The sequence below is a fragment of the Leptodactylus fuscus genome, chromosome 7 (genome assembly GCF_031893055.1).
Source record: "Leptodactylus fuscus isolate aLepFus1 chromosome 7, aLepFus1.hap2, whole genome shotgun sequence".
NCBI lineage: Eukaryota > Metazoa > Chordata > Amphibia > Anura > Leptodactylidae > Leptodactylus > Leptodactylus fuscus.
In genome coordinates this window covers 135,024,640-135,043,310 of record NC_134271.1, presented here as the reverse complement: position 1 = coordinate 135,043,310, position 18,671 = coordinate 135,024,640, and the positions used below count along the sequence as shown (strand labels likewise).

Here is an 18,671-nt window from a genome sequence, read left to right as displayed (position 1 = left end):
CCCCTTTAAAATATGAAAACTTTTTCATTTACACATCCCAATGTTAATACAATCTGGGAAACGGCTGTGGGGTCAAAATGCTCACCAAAGACAATGTTAAATTCTGTGAGGGAGGTAGTTTCCAAAATGGGGTCACTATTGGAGGGTTTCCATTGTATTGGTACTCTCGGGGCTCTGTAAATGAGACATGGCACCTGAAAACTATTCCAGCAAAATCTACTCTTCAAATGTGTCGCTCCTTCCCTTCTGTGTACTGCCATGTGCCCAAACATCAGTTTACACCCACATGTAGGGTATTTTCCTCTAGTACTATGGCTTGCTGAGCACATGTATGAAGCATGATGACTAGAGATGAGCAAGTAGTATTCCATGGAATACCTCGCTGCCATAGGAATGCGTGTAAGCAGCCGATCACCAACGGGTTAAGCGCATCGAATATTCACTGCGCTTAACCTGTTAGTGATCGGCCGTTTACACGCAATCCTATGGCAGCTAGGTATTCGATGGAATACTACTCGCTCATCTCTAATGATGATGAATGTGATCTATTTCGAGCATGCTCAGTAAATACTTGGCACTACTATATTAGACATAGCCTTTAGGCAAAAGCAGTAGAGCAGCAGAGTCACTGAGGTGAGGGTTAGGATCAGCATATGGTTCTCTGTTATAATCTAGATCTCCTAAGGTAAATAATTGCTTTTTATTAATGTTGTACCTTCACTATATGAATTTTTAGTGATATATTTAACTCTAGTTTATATATTTTGCACACTATATAAGAAAATGATTTATATAAATTGTATTTATTCAGAGCTTCTAATGTGATATTCACTATGGTGTGATGTTATGTGGTGTGATATGTTATGGATTCTCATATTTATTAGTGAAATTTTATATAGTGATAATTTTGTCACATATATATGTATATCCTCGAGTATAAGTCGAACTTTTAAGCACAGTTTTTGTGCTGAAAAAGCCCCCTCTGCTTTTTTTTTTTTTTGGGAAGGGGGGGGGGGGTCTATGACCAGCCGCAATAGTAGTGTATAAAATCTCCCATAGAATAGTGGGGAAAAAAAAGAAAAGAAGATTTTAAAAATATAATAAAAAAGTAAAATAAATAAAAGTTGTAAATCCCTCCTTTCCCTAGAATACATATAAAAGTAGAAAATGACAGTGACACACATACACATTCGGTATCCCTGTGTCTGACAGTGCTCGGTCTATTGCATATGGGGTATCTGCTGACTTCCTCTTCCGTCAGGAAGGGGTTAATAGGAGCACTGCAGATTCCCTATATTCAGCCAGACTGAATTCCAAGTGGCGGAAAAACCACCAGTCCTCAAGCTCAGGGAAGGGGCAGACAGACAACCAAAACACCCCCTCCCCTTCCCCAGCACCCAGCAACTACTGCACCCAAAAACCATTTTAATTTTTGAAATTTTCCAGTAGCTGCTGCATATTATATATGTTTGGTGCTTGCACACCATGACACTACGTGAAAAATGTTCTAGAGTTTAAAGCTGAAACATTGCTGTGGGTGAATTACTTTGGAGAGTTGCCTGGATTCTTTATTTGTCTGGTCTCTGAGGTCTGGCGTCATTTTCTTTTTCCTTTTTATTATCTTTCATGTGCTGGCAGTATCTGAAAAAAAAAAATAGATAGATAGATAGATAGATAGATAGATAGATAGATAGATAGATAGGAGATGGATAGATAGATAGATAGATAGATAGATAGATAGATAGATAGATAGTATACTGTATACCTGCCATATGGTGAGTGTGTCCCTCTTTCCTGAAATTGACTAAAAATCTGACCCAAATAACGGAATCCCAATTCGCTTACAAGGCGGTTACCTATAGAAACCCCAAGTACCCCATGGACTATTATGAGGTCCACTGGGTTTCCACCCAAAAAACGCAGAGAAAAGTCCTGCTTGAATGACCATGTGATGTCCATTTTTTTTTTTAACACAACAGTATTACATTCAATGTCAGTGAATGGGAGCTATTCACATGACCAGTGGCATAACTAGGAATGGTGAAGCCCTGTAGCTTTTGACATGGGCCCTTCTCCCAACTCCCACCCAACCACCGACCGACGCCAAAGACCAACCCGCCTCCCCCCCGATTCCTGTGTGCTCTATTATGTCCTATAGTGGACCCTGCACACAGTATTATGCCTCATAGTAGCCCCTGCACATACTATTATACCCCATAGTGGCCACTGCACATACTATTATGCCCCATAGTGGCCCCTGTACACAGTATTATGCCCCACGGTGGCCTCTGCACACAGTATTATCCCCATAGTGGCCCCTGCACACAGTATTATGTCACATAGTGGCCCCTGCACACAGTATTATGCCCCATAGTGGCCCCTGCACACAGTATTATGCCCCTTAGTGGCCCCTGCACACAGTATTATGCCCCATAGTGGCCCCTACACACAGTATTATGCCCCATAGTGGTCCCTGCACACACTATTATGCACCATTGTGAACACCCATGAACAATTATTATACTCGGTCTTTTTTTCAGGCCCAGAGTATAATAATCGGAGACTGAGAGGGGATACCAACATAAAAAACACTGCCACTTACGTCAGGGATGTCACAGAAGTAGGCCAGAAGCCTGTCTGGAGCGCTGAGAGGTAAGTAACAGTGTTTTTTATGTTCTCTTACCGCTCCTGGGCCTCTGATCATTATACTCGGGGATCTGAATAGACCCCCGAGTATAATGATAGTGTTTGTGGGGCCCACGGCGTCACTTACCAATCCCAGCCCCTGCCAGGACGGGTACATGAATAGGGCCCATTACCGGCTGGAGTAACTCCAGCCGGTAAAAACCTATTAAGAAAAAAAAAAATGCAGCAGTAGCGGCTGTCGCTGGGCCCCTAACATCCTGGGCCCTGTGAAAGCTGCTCCCCCTGCTACCTCGGTAGTTACGCCCCTGCACATGACCATTACTTCTACATTTGTACTTGATCGACAACATATACGCCATGTTCTATTTTTTTTCCTAGAGTATATGACGACTGTGAAAAATTAACTTTTTTATTTTCAATTAATTATAAAAGATGAAGTTAAATTAAGTTAAGCAGATATAAATAAAACCTGAGTTAAATTAATGTAGAACAAGAAAAGAGAAGAGACCACACCGAGTGGATCCTTGTGTATTATTCAAAGACACTTGGTAGGTAAGAAGAAACAATTGTCCTCTCACCTGGGAAGGTTGTGTGCGTGACAAAACAACCTTTAGTGCATTAAGAATTGCGTGTAGGACAGCGAAGGCAGCAGCTGTAGACGCCACAGGGACGTATGTATACTGGTATGTAATAGACCGACTTCCTCAGGGGTTAAGTCAAGGACAAACAGCGCTCGCCAATAGATATGTAATGAAACTCCTTTATTGGCACACACGACGCGTTTCTGGCATATAGCCCTTTCTCAAGTGTATAAAATTCTTTAAACAAAACAAAAATACAAAATAACATATAGCACATGTTACTTTTCAAGTCTGGTGTGGTAGGAACACCACAAGATTGTGTAGAATGAACAAATGGATAGGATCAAGACTAGTATATAGTGTATATTAAATATAAGAACTTTTTACAAAGATAATAGATACAACATGCAAGAAGAATAGATAGATAAAATTAGTTTCTATGTCCCACAAATATGTGAGTAGCCAATATAGTACGCAATGATGGGTATAAGCGTTGGTAGAAAATAGGCCATAACAATAATAAGTAACTCTATTAGACTGCATCTTTGTAGAGATGCAATCCAAATATTAGTAACAGTAGTAAGTAGAAGTTAAGTAGAAACCAGTTGTAGCAAACACACAAATGAGTACTTAACCCACCACAGTGGGCCAAAACATGACAACATCGTGTTGGGGGAGTAGAATCAATTGCCCATTAGTGAAGCAGTAGGGTAGGCATTAAAAGTCAAATACCAAAAGTTGGTTTCTTTGTACCACAAGTCTATACATGAATTGCCAATATGGTACAATAATGGACAGAGAGCCATAGCAATAGTAAGAGTCTCTCTTAAAATCCAACTTGGCAGGAATATTAATCAAGTATTGGCAACAGCAGTGAATAGGAAATAGTTAATTGCAGCAGATAAGCAAAGAGACACTTAAATGGGTACTTACCCTTCCACAGTGGGCCAGAGCATGACACCACTGTGTAGGGCAGCTGAATAAATAACCCATTAGTGGTGCAGTGGGGTGGAGATTACGAGCGCGCCGGCCGCAGCTTCCGGCTCACACGTGCCGGCCGGCCGGCCAGCGCGTCAGGAAGCAAGCAGTGTGCATGCGCAGCACGTCAGAGCCGCAGTCATGCGCACTAAGCAGTTATACCGCTGTCGGAACCTGGGAAGCGGGCGAATAAACATCCGAGCCCGAGCAGAGAGAAATAAATACAAGAGTCAGGGAATGAATAGAGACCCTGATAATGGTGTGGACCTAAGCGTATATATAACAACGAAAAGAGTATACACAAATAATATAATAATAATAATAATAATAAATTTTATTTATATAGCGCCAACATATTCCGCAGCGCTGTACAATTTGTAGGGTTCAAATACAGACATAAAGATACATTACAAAGAAGTAGTCACTTCACACAATGGGACTGAGGGCCCTGCTCGCAAGAGCTTACAATCTATGAGGTAGAGGGGGTGACACAAGAGGTAGCAGGGGCGGCATTGCTTATGCAGAGGTCAGACACTTTTGTAGTAGAGGTGACTGTCATTACATAAACATAAAACTTTATGAGCTGTCGACAGTCGTGTCCTTTAACATGTTGATGGAGCTTGGACCTATGGAGTTAGCATGAGATGACATCATATCATGTGGGGAAATGTGGGAGCGGGGACAGAGGAGGGTTAAGGGTTTACGTTAGACATTGTGATAGGCCTGTCTGAAAAGATGCGTCTTTAGTTTGCGTTTGAAACTGTAGAAATTGGGAGTTAATCTGATTGTCCGGGGTAGAGCATTCCAGAGAAGTGGTGCAGCTCAAGAGAAGTCTTGTATACGAGCATGGGAGGTTCTGATAATAGAGGATGTAAGTGTTAGGTCATTGAGTGAATGGAGAACACGGGTTGGGCGGTAGATAGAGATGAGGGAGGAAATGTAGAGAGGTGCGGCATTATGGAGAACCTTGTGAATTAGAGTGATAACTTTATATTGTATTCTATAATGAATAGGCAGCCAATGTAGTGACTGGCACAGACCGGAGGCATCGCTGTAGTGTCTAGCCTGATAGATGAGCCTGGACGCTGCATTCATTCGGGGAAGACCGATAAGTAAGGAGTTACAGTAGTCAAGGCGAGAATGAATCAGAGAGACAATAAGTGTCTTTAATGTATCTCTGGTAAGAAAGGGCGTATTCTGGAGATGTTTTTGAGGTGGAGGTGACATGAACGTGCGAGTGATTCAACATGAGGGGTGAAGGAAAGGTCTGCGTCAAACATGACCCCGAGGCAGCGGGCCTGCTGCCTAGGAGTTATAGTAAGGCCTGAGACTGCAATGGATATATCAGGGACAGATCTGTTAGATGGTGGAAACAGTAGTAGTTCAGTCTTGGAGAGATTTAGTTTCAGATAGAGTGAGGACATGATATTTGAGACAGCAGAGAGACAGGTGCTGGTGTTCTGTATGAGTGCAGGGGTGATGTCCTGGGAAGATGTGTATAATTGGGTGTCATCAGCATAAAGATGGTACCTGAAACCAAATCTGGCAATGGTTTGTCCAATGGGGGCTGTGTAGAGAGAAAGGAGCAGGGGCCTAGGACCGAGCCCTGAGGAACCCCAACAGCAAGGGAAAGAGGGGAGGAAACAGAGCCCGCAAATGATATACTGAAAGTGCGGTCTGAGAGATAAGAGGAGAACCAGGAGAGCGCAGTGTCATTGAGGCCGACTGAGCGGAGCATAGTGAGGAAGAGTTGATGGTCAACAGTGTCAAAAGCTGCAGAGAGGTCCAGAAGAATAAGAAGAGAGAAGTCGCCATTGGATTTAGCCATTAGGAGATCATTGGAGACTTTTGTGAGAGCCGTTTCAGTAGAGTGCAGAGCGCGGAAACCAGATTGTAAGGGGTCAAGCAGAGAGTTAGCAGAGAGATAGCGGATTAACCGAGAATAAACCAGGCGTTCCAAGAGTTTAGAGATGAAGGGGAGGTTAAAGACGGGTTGATAGTTAGCAGCACAGGATGGGTCAAGGGAGGGTTTTTTCAATAGCGGAGTTATAACAGCATGCTTGAAGGAGGATGGGAAGATTCCAGAAGAGAGAGAGAGGTTAAATATTTTAGTAAGGTAAGTTGTTATTCACAAATGAATAAATAAATATATAAATATGTAAATAGATAAAGGTACAGTCCTATGAAAAAGTTTGGGCACCCCTATTAATCTTAATCATTTTTAGTTCTAAATATTTTGGTGTTTATAACAGCCATTTCAGTTTGATATATCTAATAACTGATGGACACAGTAATATTTCAGGATTGAAATGAGGTTTATTGTACTAACACAAAATGTGCAATATGCATTAAACCAAAATTTGACCAGTGCAAAAGTATGGGCACCTCAACAGAAAAGTGACATTAATATTTAGTAGATCTTCCTTTTGCAAAGATAACAGCCTTTAGTCGCCTCCTGTAGCTGTTAATCAGTTCCTGGATCCTGGATGAAGGGATTTTGGACCATTCCTCTTTACAAAACAATTCAAGTTCAGTTAAGTTTGATGGTCGCCGAGCATGGACAGCCCGCTTCAAATCATCCCACAGATGTTCAATGATATTCAGGTCTAGGGACTGGGATGGCCATTCCAGAACATTGTAATTGTTCCTCTGCATGAATGCCTGAGTCGATTTGGAGCGGTGTTTTGGATCATTGTCTTGCTGAAATATCCATCCCTGGCGTAACTTCAACATCGTCACTGATTCTTGAACATTATTCTCAAGAATCTGCTGATACTGAGTGGAATCCATGCGACCCTCAACTTTAACAAGATTCCCGGTGCCGGCATTGGCCACACAGCCCCAAAGCATGATGGAACCTCCACCAAATTTTACAGTGGGTAGCAAGTGTTTTTCTTGGAATGGTGTTTTTTTTGGACGCCATGCATAACGTCTTTTTGTATGACCAAACAACTCAATCAGTCCACAGGACCTTCTTCCAAAATGAAGCTGGCTTGTCCAAATGTGCTTTTGCATACCTCAGGCAACTCTGTTTGTGGCGTGCTTGCAGAAACGGCTTCTTTCTCATCACTCTCCCATACAGCTTCTCCTTGTGCAAAGTGCGCTGTATTGTTACCGATGCACAGTGACACCATCTGCAGCAAGATGATGCTGCAGCTCTTTGTAGGTGGTCGGTGGATTGTCCTTGACTGTTCTCACCATTCTTCTTCTCTGTCTTTCTGATATTTTTCTTGGCCTGCCACTTCTGGGCTTAAAGAACTGTCCCTGTGGTCTTCCATTTCCTTACTATGTTCCTCACAGTGGAAACTGACAGGTTAAATCTCTGAGACAACTTTTTGTATCCTTCCCCTGAACAACTATGTTGAACAATCTTTCTTTTCAGATCATTTGAGAGCGGGCTGTCCATGCTCGGCGACCATCAAACTTAACTGAACTTGAATTGTTTTGTAAAGAGGAATGGTCCAAAATCCCTTCATCCAGGATCCAGGAACTGACTAAAAGCTACAGGAAGCGACTAGAGGCTGTTATCGTTGCAAAAGGAGGATCTACTAAATATTAATGTCACTTTTCTGTTGAGGTGCCTATACTTTTGCACCGGTCAAATTTTGGTTTAATGCATATTGCAAATTTTGTGTTAGTACAATAAACCTCATTTCAATCCTGAAATATTACTGTGTCCATCAGTTATTAGATATATCAAACTGGAATGGCTGTAGCAAACACCAAAATATTTAGAACTAAAAATGATTAAATTTAATAGGGGTGCCCAAACTTTTTCATAGGACTGTAAATTGTTTGAGATTACTAAGATAACTAGAGGGACATAAACACACTAATAATTACCATATATAATATATAAATAAATAAAGGAATAAATAAATATATAAATATAATATATAAACAAAGAAAGTATAAAAGAGCATAAAAAAAGGGTGCATATCCATAAAAATAAATAAAAAATTAAATAATTAAATAAAAAATGAAATTAATATTCAACGTACAAGCCCATATACAAACAACCAGGGGTCAAAGATTCTAGCGGTCCAAAGTCCTGAAAGGTCCATAGTTAATGGGTGATGTCCTCTAATGTTTCATTCAAGCCCTTCGGTGCCAGACAGTCACATTTATAAATCCAATATATTTCTTTCCGCATATACGAGCGCTTCCCATTGAAATCAATGGGCTCTGTTTTGAAGCGCCGCGCTCGGACATGTTTATACGTGTCTAAATGAGCGGCGCGCTTACGCCGTGTGAAGGGGCCCTAAATGTAACTTTAGAGACGATTTTGACCTATGATTATTTTTGGTTTTGTGATGATATTTTGGAACAAGTTCATTAGGAATAATTTTTTCAATATGGCTCCTAATAAAATGGGTAATATATTTTTACAAAAAGTTACTCTGAATATGTAATAAGAGTTAACCCCTTAAGGACCAGGCCATTTTTTGGTTTCGCATTTTCGTTTTTCCCTCCTCACATTTCAAGAGCCATAACTTTTTCATTTTTCAGTTCACAGAGTCACATGATGGCTTATTATTTGCGGGACAAATTGTACTTTGTAATGGCACCATTCAATATGCTGTGCAATGTACTGTGAAGCTGGAAAAAAATTCAGAATGAGGTGCAATTGGAGAAAAAATGCATTTGCGCCATTTTCTTATGGGTTTAATTTTTACAGCGTTCACTGTTTGGTACAAATGACATGTTACCTGTGTTCTACGTGTCAGTACGAACGCGGTGATACCAAATTTATATAGTATTTGAAATGTTTTGATACTTTTAAAAAAATGATAAACTTTGCAAAATAGAAAAAAAATTTTGTGTCATCATGTTCTAACACCTGTAACTTTTTCATATTTCCATGTATGGAGCTGGTTGTGGTGTCTTTTTATGCGGGACAAGATGACGTTTCTATTGATACCATTTGGGGAAAGATCTGATGGTTTGATCACTTTTTATTAAATTTTTTATAAGAGGCAAAGTGTTGAAAAAAACGCTTTTTGGCTGTTTTTATTTTTTTTGCCGCTACGCCGTTCGCAGTACAGGATAAATGTTTTAATATTCTAATAGTTCGGGCATTTTGGAGCGCGGGGATACCTAATATGTTTATGTTTAATGTTCTTTAATTACTTTTATAGCTAATCTAGGGAAAGGGGGGTGATTTGAACTTTTATATTTTTTTTATTTTTTTAATACTTTTAAAAACTTTTTTTTTTCTTCTGTTACATTTATGATCAGACCCCTTAGGTACCTTGAAGCCTAGGGGGTCTGATCGCTCATACTATTCACTGCAATACTACAGTACTGCAGTGAATAGCAGAATCGCAGCACTTCTATTAGACGCTGCCTCTGGCCTCTGGCATCGTCTAATAGATCTAGTGCAGAGACAAGCCTGGAAGCCTTCAATAGCAACCGATCACCGCCCTCATGTGACGTTCAGGAGGGCGGCGATCGGCGAAACATGGCGGCGCCCATGCCGCCTGCGCTGTTTACACGCTGCGGTCGCGTTTGACCGCAGTGTGTAAAGGGTTAACAGCAGCGATCGGCTCGGGCACCGACCGCTGCTGTTATTGGCAGGGTCGCTAAGGGGTTAATAAAGAGAGGGCAAATAAGTAGAGTAGAGGTGAATTATTGTAAACTTTGGTTAAGTCAGTCTATATTCCTTGATATGATATGAGCCCCTTAGTCAAGATGGCCTTTTGATAATTATGATGTAGATAGCGAGGTATGTAAATTTTTGTGGACAAGAAGACATTTTTCTATTCATTCCCTTATGTCAATATTAGGAATAGGAATGACTAGAAGAGCTGGTTTTCCATCCACACAAGATGATGTGTTAGCAGGAGAGTCAGAGTGTCAGTCACATGACACTGTTAAGGGCCAGAAAGGAGTGTATATCTCACATACACATCCACCACAATTTGCATCAGAGATGCAGCAGAGCTGGGATGTGGGCAAAGAGTCTTTGGTAGTAGACGGCCCTCACAGCTGAGTATTTGGTGCAGTGTAGCAGGAAGTGGCTCTCGTCTTCTAGGGCCCCGTGGTCACACTGCTGACACAGTCGGTTCTCCCGTGGCTTGTACGTCTGCCTGTGTTGCCCCATCTCCAGGTTGTGGGCGCTCAGTCTGTACCAGCTCAGGGTCTGTCTGTGTTTGGGGTGGCATATTCTCTCCAGGTAGGTGGCCATGGTGTAGTCCCTTTGCAGTGACTGTTACACAGTGAGTTTCATGGAGTTATTTATTGCGCTTCTCCATTCCTCGATGTACTGCTCTTTGTCTCTCTCAATGACTCCTTTTATTTGAGCCTTGTTCAGGGCATGTTGGGGGTTTTGGCTTGGCAGATGGCTGATGCTTGGTTGGGGGGTATCGGGTTTGCTCAGGGCTCTGTGGCTCAGCCAGGCTTGGTGGTGGTAAGAGCCAGGGCTGCTGCCCTGTATGTGTGTCCAGAATTATAGCGTCCTCTTCTGTATGGTGAGCCATAGGGGGAGTCTGCCTAGCTCTGCCCGGCATCCCATGTTGGAGGTGCTGCGGTGGACATGGAGGAGGTACTTGCAGAACTCCAGGTGGAAGGTCTCTGTTGGGCTGGAATCCCACTTTGACTGGCCTGGGTAGGTGGCTGGGCCCCAGACCTCACTTCCATAGAGGAGAATCAGGGCGATGACTGCATCAAATATGGTTTGAGGTGATACAGTTGTCTTCTGATGGTGTAGAAGGTTCTGCAGGCTTTTCCTTTCAGGGTTTCTATTGCTGCTTTGAAGATTCCTGATTGGCTGAGCTCCAGCCCAGGTTGGTGTAGCTGTTGGTTTTCTCCAGTGTGGAGCCGTTCAGTGTGAATTTTGGGGTGGGGGTTTGTTATGGCCCTTCTTCTGAAATACCATGACTTTGGTCTTCTTGTGGTTGATGGGTAGAGCCCATGTGGTACTGAATTTTTCTAGCACTGACAGGCTTTCTTGGAGGTCTTTCTCGGTGGGGGACAGGAGTAGGAGGTCGTCGGCGTATAGCAGGAACTTCACCTTACGGTCATTCAGGGTGAGGCCTGGAGTTGGTGAGGTCTCTAGGGCTGTAGCCAGTTCATTGATGTAGATGTTGAAGAGCGTTGGGCTCAGGCTACAGCCTTGTCTGACCCCTCGGGCCTGTTGGAAGTATGCTGTCCTTTTCCCATTCACCTTCACACTGCATTGGTTTCTGTTGTAGGAGCTCTTGATGACGTCATACGTTCTTCCTCCTATTCCACTCTCTAGGAGTTTTAGGAGCAGGCCTGGGTGCCATACTGAATCAAATGCCTTCTTAAAGTCCACGAAGCAGGCGAATATCTTGCCTCTTCTGGTGTCGTGGATGTGGGTCTTGATGAGGCTGTGCAGGGTGTAAATATGGTCCGTGGTGCGGTGTTTTGGCATGAACCTTGCTTGGCTCTTGCTGAGGACCCCGTGTTGTGTGAGGAAGGTGAGGATTCTGTTATTGATGATGCTGTTGAACAGTTTCCTCAGCGTGCTGCTGACACAGATCCCTCTGTAGTTGTTGGGGTCATATTGGTCTCCATTCTTGTAGATGGGGGTTATGAGGCCTTTGTTCCAGTCTTGGGGGAAGTGTCCGGTATTGAGGACGAGGGTGAATAGTTTTGCCAGTGCCATATGTTTGTCTGGAGGGTTGTATTTGATCATCTCTGGTAGGATGCCGTCAGGGCCGCTGGCTTTTTTGCCTTTCAGCAGGGCAATTCTTTCCTGTATATCTTTTATGGTGATTGGTGAGTCCAGAGGGTTCTGGAAGTCCTTGATGACTTTCTCAATGTCCCTCAGTTTGGTGATTATCTGTTGCTGTTCTGGGGTTAGGTCTTCTTCAGGGGTGTTTTTGTAGAGACCTCTGAAGTAGTTGAGCCAGATGTTGCCATTTTGGATGTAGAGGGAGTTTTTCTTGGGCTTTGTGCCCATATGGTGCCAGGTCTCCCAGAATGAGCTGTCCTGGAGGGAGTCCTCTAGTTGCTCTATTTTGTGGGAGAGGTACCTCTGTTTCTTCTCTCTGAGGGTGCCTTTGTATTGCTTGCATAGATTGTTGTAGGCTTCCCTCGACTCTCTGTTGTTGGGATCTCTGTGTTTCTGGTTGAGACTGCCCTTAGAGAAGACGTAGAGCCTTGCAGTCAGTGTCAAACCATTTGTGAGACTGTTTGTTAGTCGGTCTCTTGGGCTTTGTCTGTTTCAGGCCTGCTAGTTCTGCTGTGGTGTACAGGATGTTATTGAAGTCCTTCACTGCTCGGGTGACCCCTTGTTGGTCTGGCTGGTAGGAACTCATATAGAAGTTTGTGAGCAGTTCCTTGATTTCGGGTCGGTTAGCCGCGTTGATGTATTTGGTGGCCAGGTGACTGGCCCATTTAAAGGTTGGTGGCAGGTTGTAGAGACCAATCTGGTGGGGCTGCTGTGTGAGTGGTTTGTCAGTGGATTTCATGTACAGCAGGATCTGGTTGTGGTCCAACAGGTGTGTCTCAGGGGTGACTATGAAAGCATCTATGTCTGCTGGGTCTGCGTCTGTGATGGCATAGTTCACCACGCTGTTTCCCACGTGGGAGTTTAGTGTGAAGCGTCCTAGAGAGTCCCCTCTGGTACGCACGTTCATTATGTACAGTCCCAGACTCCGGCACAGGTTCAGCAGCTGTCTCCTGCTCTTGTTGACGACTATGTCATAGCTATTTCTTCTTGTCTTTGCAGACTCCAGGTGGTGGATCTCACCTACCAGGATGTGCAGGTTTCCATCAGGGGACAAGAAGTCTTTCTCTGTGCCAGTCCTGGCGTTTAGGTCACCACAGATCAGCACTCTGCCTTGGGACTGGAACTGGGCAATTTCCCTTTGTAGGATCTCATAGATGTCTGGGATGTGGTAGGGGGACTCTGATGTGGGGATGTATGCTGCACAGAGGTATATGTCATGTTTGCCGTTGAGGATGGAGTTGCTTATTTTTATCCACATGTGGTTGTCACCGCGTTTGAAGGCTTTCACATGTTCTTTAAGCTCCTCCTTGAACCATATTAGTATGCCTCCTGAGTGGTGGCCGAGTTTGGTGGTCTTGGTTTTGCAGGCAGCGACAGAGAATTCCTTGTAGCCCATGGATGTTAGGGATTCATCTTATGTGTATAGTCATGTAATGTCTGTAATGTGTATAGTCGTGTAACGTGTATAGGTATATAGTTATGTAATGTCTGTAATGTGTATGGTCGTGTAACATGTATAGGTGTATAGTCATGTAATGTCTGTAATGTGTATAGTCGTGTAACATGTATGTGTGTATAGATGCAATGTTTAGAAACAAGAAAATAAATACTTTATATGTAAAGTGCTTCTGTGTTAAATAAAGTGATGTGTCCTTCATAAACATTAATATATTATGTTTTTAAAATTCTAGACCTAGAGCACAAAAATATGAGGTTCTACATTTACAAAACCTGTTTCGTGGTTCTAACTATACTTGCTGTTTATATTATGGCAGAAGATGACACAATTGTGAAAATTAAGCAAGGAAGAGTGAGGGGAATAAAACAGTCTGTGAAATCTCGTGCTGTCACAGCCTATCTAGGAATTCCATATGGAGAAGCACCATGGCAAGGCATTTATGAAGCCACCACCTATAGAAACTCTTGCTACCAGAGTAAAGGTTTCTCCAGTGAGATATCTGAGACAGATATGGGTAATGTCGAAAATGAAATGAGTGAGGACTGTCTGTATCTGAATGTATGGGTTCCACAAACCATGTCTAAACCGGCACACGTCATGATGTTCATCGATGGAGGAGGGCTTAATTCTGGTACCTCGTCTTTAGATACATATGATGGAAGTGCGCAGGCAGCTTATGAGAAAGTGGTCATAGTGTCATTAAAAAACAGACTTGGAGCACTGGGTTTATTCACTTCTGAAGAAAATACAAAAACTCCAGGAAATGCTGGTTTGTTTGACCAAAGGCTGGCACTTCAATGGGTTCAAGAAAATATAGCAGCTTTTGGTGGAAATCCAAAGAATATTACAATTTTTTAACGTAATGCAGGAGCTGCTTCCGTGATAAGTCCAGTAAGTCATTCTTATTTTAAAATAGCTGTTTTTTTAAGTTGAACAGCAACAGCAAACTGGGCATTCAATTCTCGTGAAAGGCCATGAAAGGTCGAGGAGTAGGGTTGAGCCGATCTTGACTTTTCAGGATCGATTTTGAAATCCGATTTCCAATAATTTTTCATTCGAATCCGATCTCAGTCCCAATGCAAGTCAATGGTATTTTTTTACTATTCGGAGATCGGATTTTAAAAACAATCCTACAGCATGGAATCTAACAATTGACTACTTTAATTGTTAGAATCCACGCTGTGTAGTGATTTTTTTAATCACTAAGTAGCCAGAGGATTTTTTTTAATCCTCTGGCTACTTAGCCCCCCCCCTGATGTCCACTTACCTGCAGAGATGGCTGGTCCAGTGCCCGGTGTTCTCGTTCTTCTTCGCCTCGCTGCCCCCTGCCTCTCAGGTTAGGAGAGTGTGGGCGGGTACTGGGAGGGGAGACGTCATGTCTCCCAGCCCTGTACCCGCCCACACTCTCCTAAGCCACAAGCCCTGCCTTCTACCTAGCTCTTTAACACTAACCTGGGAGGCGGGGCAGCGAGGCGAAGAAGAACAAGAACACCGGGCACCGGACCAGCCATCTCTGCAGGTAAGTAGCTACTAGAGATGTTAGCTAATCTCCCATTAGAATGAATAGATGCAGCCGGCATGCAGGGGGTTAAGGCTGTGTGCCGGCTGCTTCCATTAATTTCTATGGAACCGCAGCGGAGCCTTCATACTGAGTATACACTCCGCTCAGAATGAGCGGAGTGTATACTCAGTGTGAAGGCTAACATTGTTAGCTTTCCCACAATGCTTGGCCAGTAGCAAAGCATTGTGGAAAATAATCACCGATCTCGATCCAACCTAAAAAGATTGCTCAACATGATTGCTCAACCCTATCGAGGAGGTTTTCCATACAACTTGTAACATTCCTCAATTGTCCTATAGAGGATGATGATGCCGCTATAGCCTGTTTACAAAAAGTAGATGCCAAACAATTGGTTGATAAGGAAATTGTAACTGCATCTGAATTTTTGTGCTCCAGTTTTGGATAATGATTTTCTAACCGACATCCCCCAAAACTTAGTAAAACATTCACTCAAAAATACTGATATTTTGATAGGAATAACTAAAGATAATGGCAACCCATTTACAGTGTTTGGGGCACAGGATTCAGCCTAAGAAACCTAAGGGCTAGGTCACACATAGTTTTTTGGAATCCACGTCAAAATCCGGGTTAAAAAACCGCCTCCCATTGAATTAAAAAAAAAAGTGACCTGCCCTATCTTAACACAGATTCCGCTGCGGCGTCCAAGTCAAGACAATCCCTCCGGACTAGACTCATTCATTTGGGCCTAATCCGGAGTGGAAAGCCACGACTGTCGGAAGCCACGACAGTTGCAGGCCCATTTTGGTCCGGATTCTGACGTGGCTTCCCACGTCAAAATCCAGACCAAAAAACTATGTGTGAACCCTAAGTCTAATCACCACAAGGAAAGCGTTGCATGTCACTATAAAAAAAATACAAAAATAATAAATACACAGAAAAAACACATATAATAACAATCTATTCTATTTAGCAATGATTGTAACACTCTTCTCTTTTTGGTTGTAGTAAATGAAGATAAATCCTAAAGTATAAGTAAATTGTGCTACTGAATTCAAGATATGGAAGTGAAGAGGAAAATGGGCCTTACCCTGGTTTATTCCAGTGCATAATAAATCTTACATATTCCAATGACTGAGCGTCGTTTTATGTCTCAACTGAAAATATCTAGGCCCCTTCACATGGAGGATACGCTGGCTGATTTTGAACATGTAAACGTTCCGAATCAGCAGCGCTTAAAACAGGTCCCATTGCTTTCTATGGGAGCCGGCATACGTGCGCTACCCATAGAAATGAATGGGAATAAGCAGCCCATGCTCTTCAAGCAGTGTAGCTCTTATAGGAGCTGTTGGTTTGATATTTCTGCCTAACAGAAGCTAATTCCAAGCTAACCCTGAGCAGACGTCTCTCCCTATCTACATCCAAATCGCACCTGAAAGGAATCTCACGGCCACTATTCTTATAAATCGGAGGTCACCTGATTTAGCCAGCAAATGACTTTTTACTTTTTTTTCAATGTCTACGTTTTCCTACTTCCTTTCCCACCTCCCCTGCATTGCTATTGGTGCAAAAATAGCGCCAGGGAAGGTGGGAGGGGAATTGAATATCAACAGTGAAAACCTTGTGGTATTCGATTGTAATCGAATATTTCGAATACCATAGTATCTGATGGAATACCTCGATCGAGGGCAGATTTTGCTGGCAGATTCCCTGAGGTGGCAGAACAGTCAAAGTCCCCCAACAAATGACCCCATTTTGTAAACTCTCCAAGTAATTTATAAAGGGGTACAGTGAATATTGTGACCCTACAGGTGTTTTGCAAAATATATTACCATTGAAAAATTATTTTTTCCCCCCAAACATATTTAGCCATATATTTTTCATATTTACAAGGGGTTAAAGGAGAATGTGCACAATTTGTTGTGCACCATGCCCCACTTGGATACAAAGTTGAACTATTTGGAGACCAGATTTTACAGAAGTAGGTTTTGCATTTGCAGTGCCCCTGAGGTGCCAGTACAATGGAAACCCTCAACAGATTACCTCAATTTGGAAAATACACCCCTTAAAAATTTATCAAGGGCACCAACCGGTAACGGCATACCTCCCAACTTTTGAAGAACCCAAAAAGGGACAAAATGTGCGGCGTGCTTAGTGCGCCGTGGCAAAATTAGCCTCGCCCACTTTTGTGTTGACTCCGCCCATTCTCATTCATTTTTCACGTGCCCGCACACAGTATAATCCTCCTACAGTCACCCGTAAATTATATGTCCCCCCTCTATCTCTCCCCCAGTTTCATATACACCCTTCATCTGCCCCCAGTTTCATGTCCCCCCTCCATCTCTGTCCCCAGATTCATGTCCCCACATCTCTGCCCCCAGATTCATGTCTCCCCATCTCTGCCCCCAGATTCATGTCCCCCATCTCTGCCCCCAGATTCATGTCCCCCCATCTCTGCCCCCAGATTCATGTCCCCCCATCTCTTCCCCAGATTCATGTCCCCTCCATCTCTGCCCCCAGATTCATGTCACCTCCATCTCTGCCCCCAGATTCATGTCACCTCCATCTCTGCCCCAGATTCATTTCCCCCTATCTCTGCCCCCAGATTAATGTCCCCCCATCTCTGCCCCCAGATTCATGTCCCCCCATCTCTGCCCCCAGATTCATGTCCCCCCATCTCTTCCCCCAGATTCATGTCCCCTCCATCTCTGCCCCCAGATTCATGTCACCTCCATCTCTGCCCCCAGATTCATGTCACCTCCATCTCTGCCCCAGTTTCATTTCCCCCTATCTCTGCCCCCAGATTAATGTCCCCACATCTCTGCCCCCAGATTCATGTCCCCACATCTCTGCCCCCAGTGTCATGCCGTCCTCTCCTTCATCTGCCCCCACTTTCACGTTCCACCTCAGTGTACACATTACACTTCCCTTCTCCTCGCTCCCCCGCCGCTCTCTCCGCGCCTCTCTCTCGCACACAGTTGTAGACGCGATGTGACGTCATCACATCGCGTCTACACAGCCAATAGCCGGCGTGCAGCGGCAAAGCAAGGAGCTGAGCTCTAACAGCTCCTTGCTTTAGCCACGTATGTGTTCCTCTGGACGCAGATCTGAGTTGAAATCGGGACATACCTTCTGCCAACCGGGACCACGGGACACGTCACCGAAATCGTGAATGTCCCACGGAAATCGGGACGGTTGGGAGGTATGGGTAACGGTGTCCATGGAAGTGGGACCGCCAGCTACAGCACCAATCATTACCCGAGGCCTTCTATCCTGTAAACTGTAATAATGCCTTGTGTCAATCAAAATTGATTAGCTAATGGGAGTTATCACCGATTGGGCAATTCCTGGTAAATATTTAGTGATTTCCCTGTGTCCTTGGTGTCCCCTTGGTATCACCATGGCGCCATTGTGTACAACAATAACCTGAACACATATTAGGAGACCTGCTTGTAGTGAAAATGATCAACTAGAGGTAACAGCCGATCCCTGGGGATCCAAGAAGTGGAATGCTGCACACTCTGGTCAATATCAGGGGACAAGTCAAATATCAGAAGTTGTCCAAGGCGTCACAATGAAAAAAAAACTATATACACAAACATATCAAAATATTTTCCCTGATTCAACCCCAGATCTTTCGGTCCTCTCCCATACCTCCCAACCATCCCAGATTCCGCAGAACATTCACAGATTCAGTGTCCTGTCCCGCAGTCCCAGTCGGCGGGAGGTATGTCCTGGTTTCAACTCAGATCTGCGTTCGGAGGCAGAGATGGGGGACATGAAACTGGG

General features: G+C 43.6%; 1 protein-coding gene across 1 annotated transcript; it reads left to right on the top strand.

The window, feature by feature from the left end:
- Positions 1-637: 637 nt before the first annotated feature.
- On the top strand, positions 638-15,976 carry LOC142212975 (cholinesterase-like). The gene is given in 3 exon segments (XM_075281111.1): positions 638-685; positions 13,596-14,254; positions 15,891-15,976. Coding segments are annotated over 2 exon segments (645 nt in total). The 5' UTR covers positions 638-685; positions 13,596-13,612; the 3' UTR covers positions 15,894-15,976.
- Positions 15,977-18,671: the final 2,695 nt, after the last annotated feature.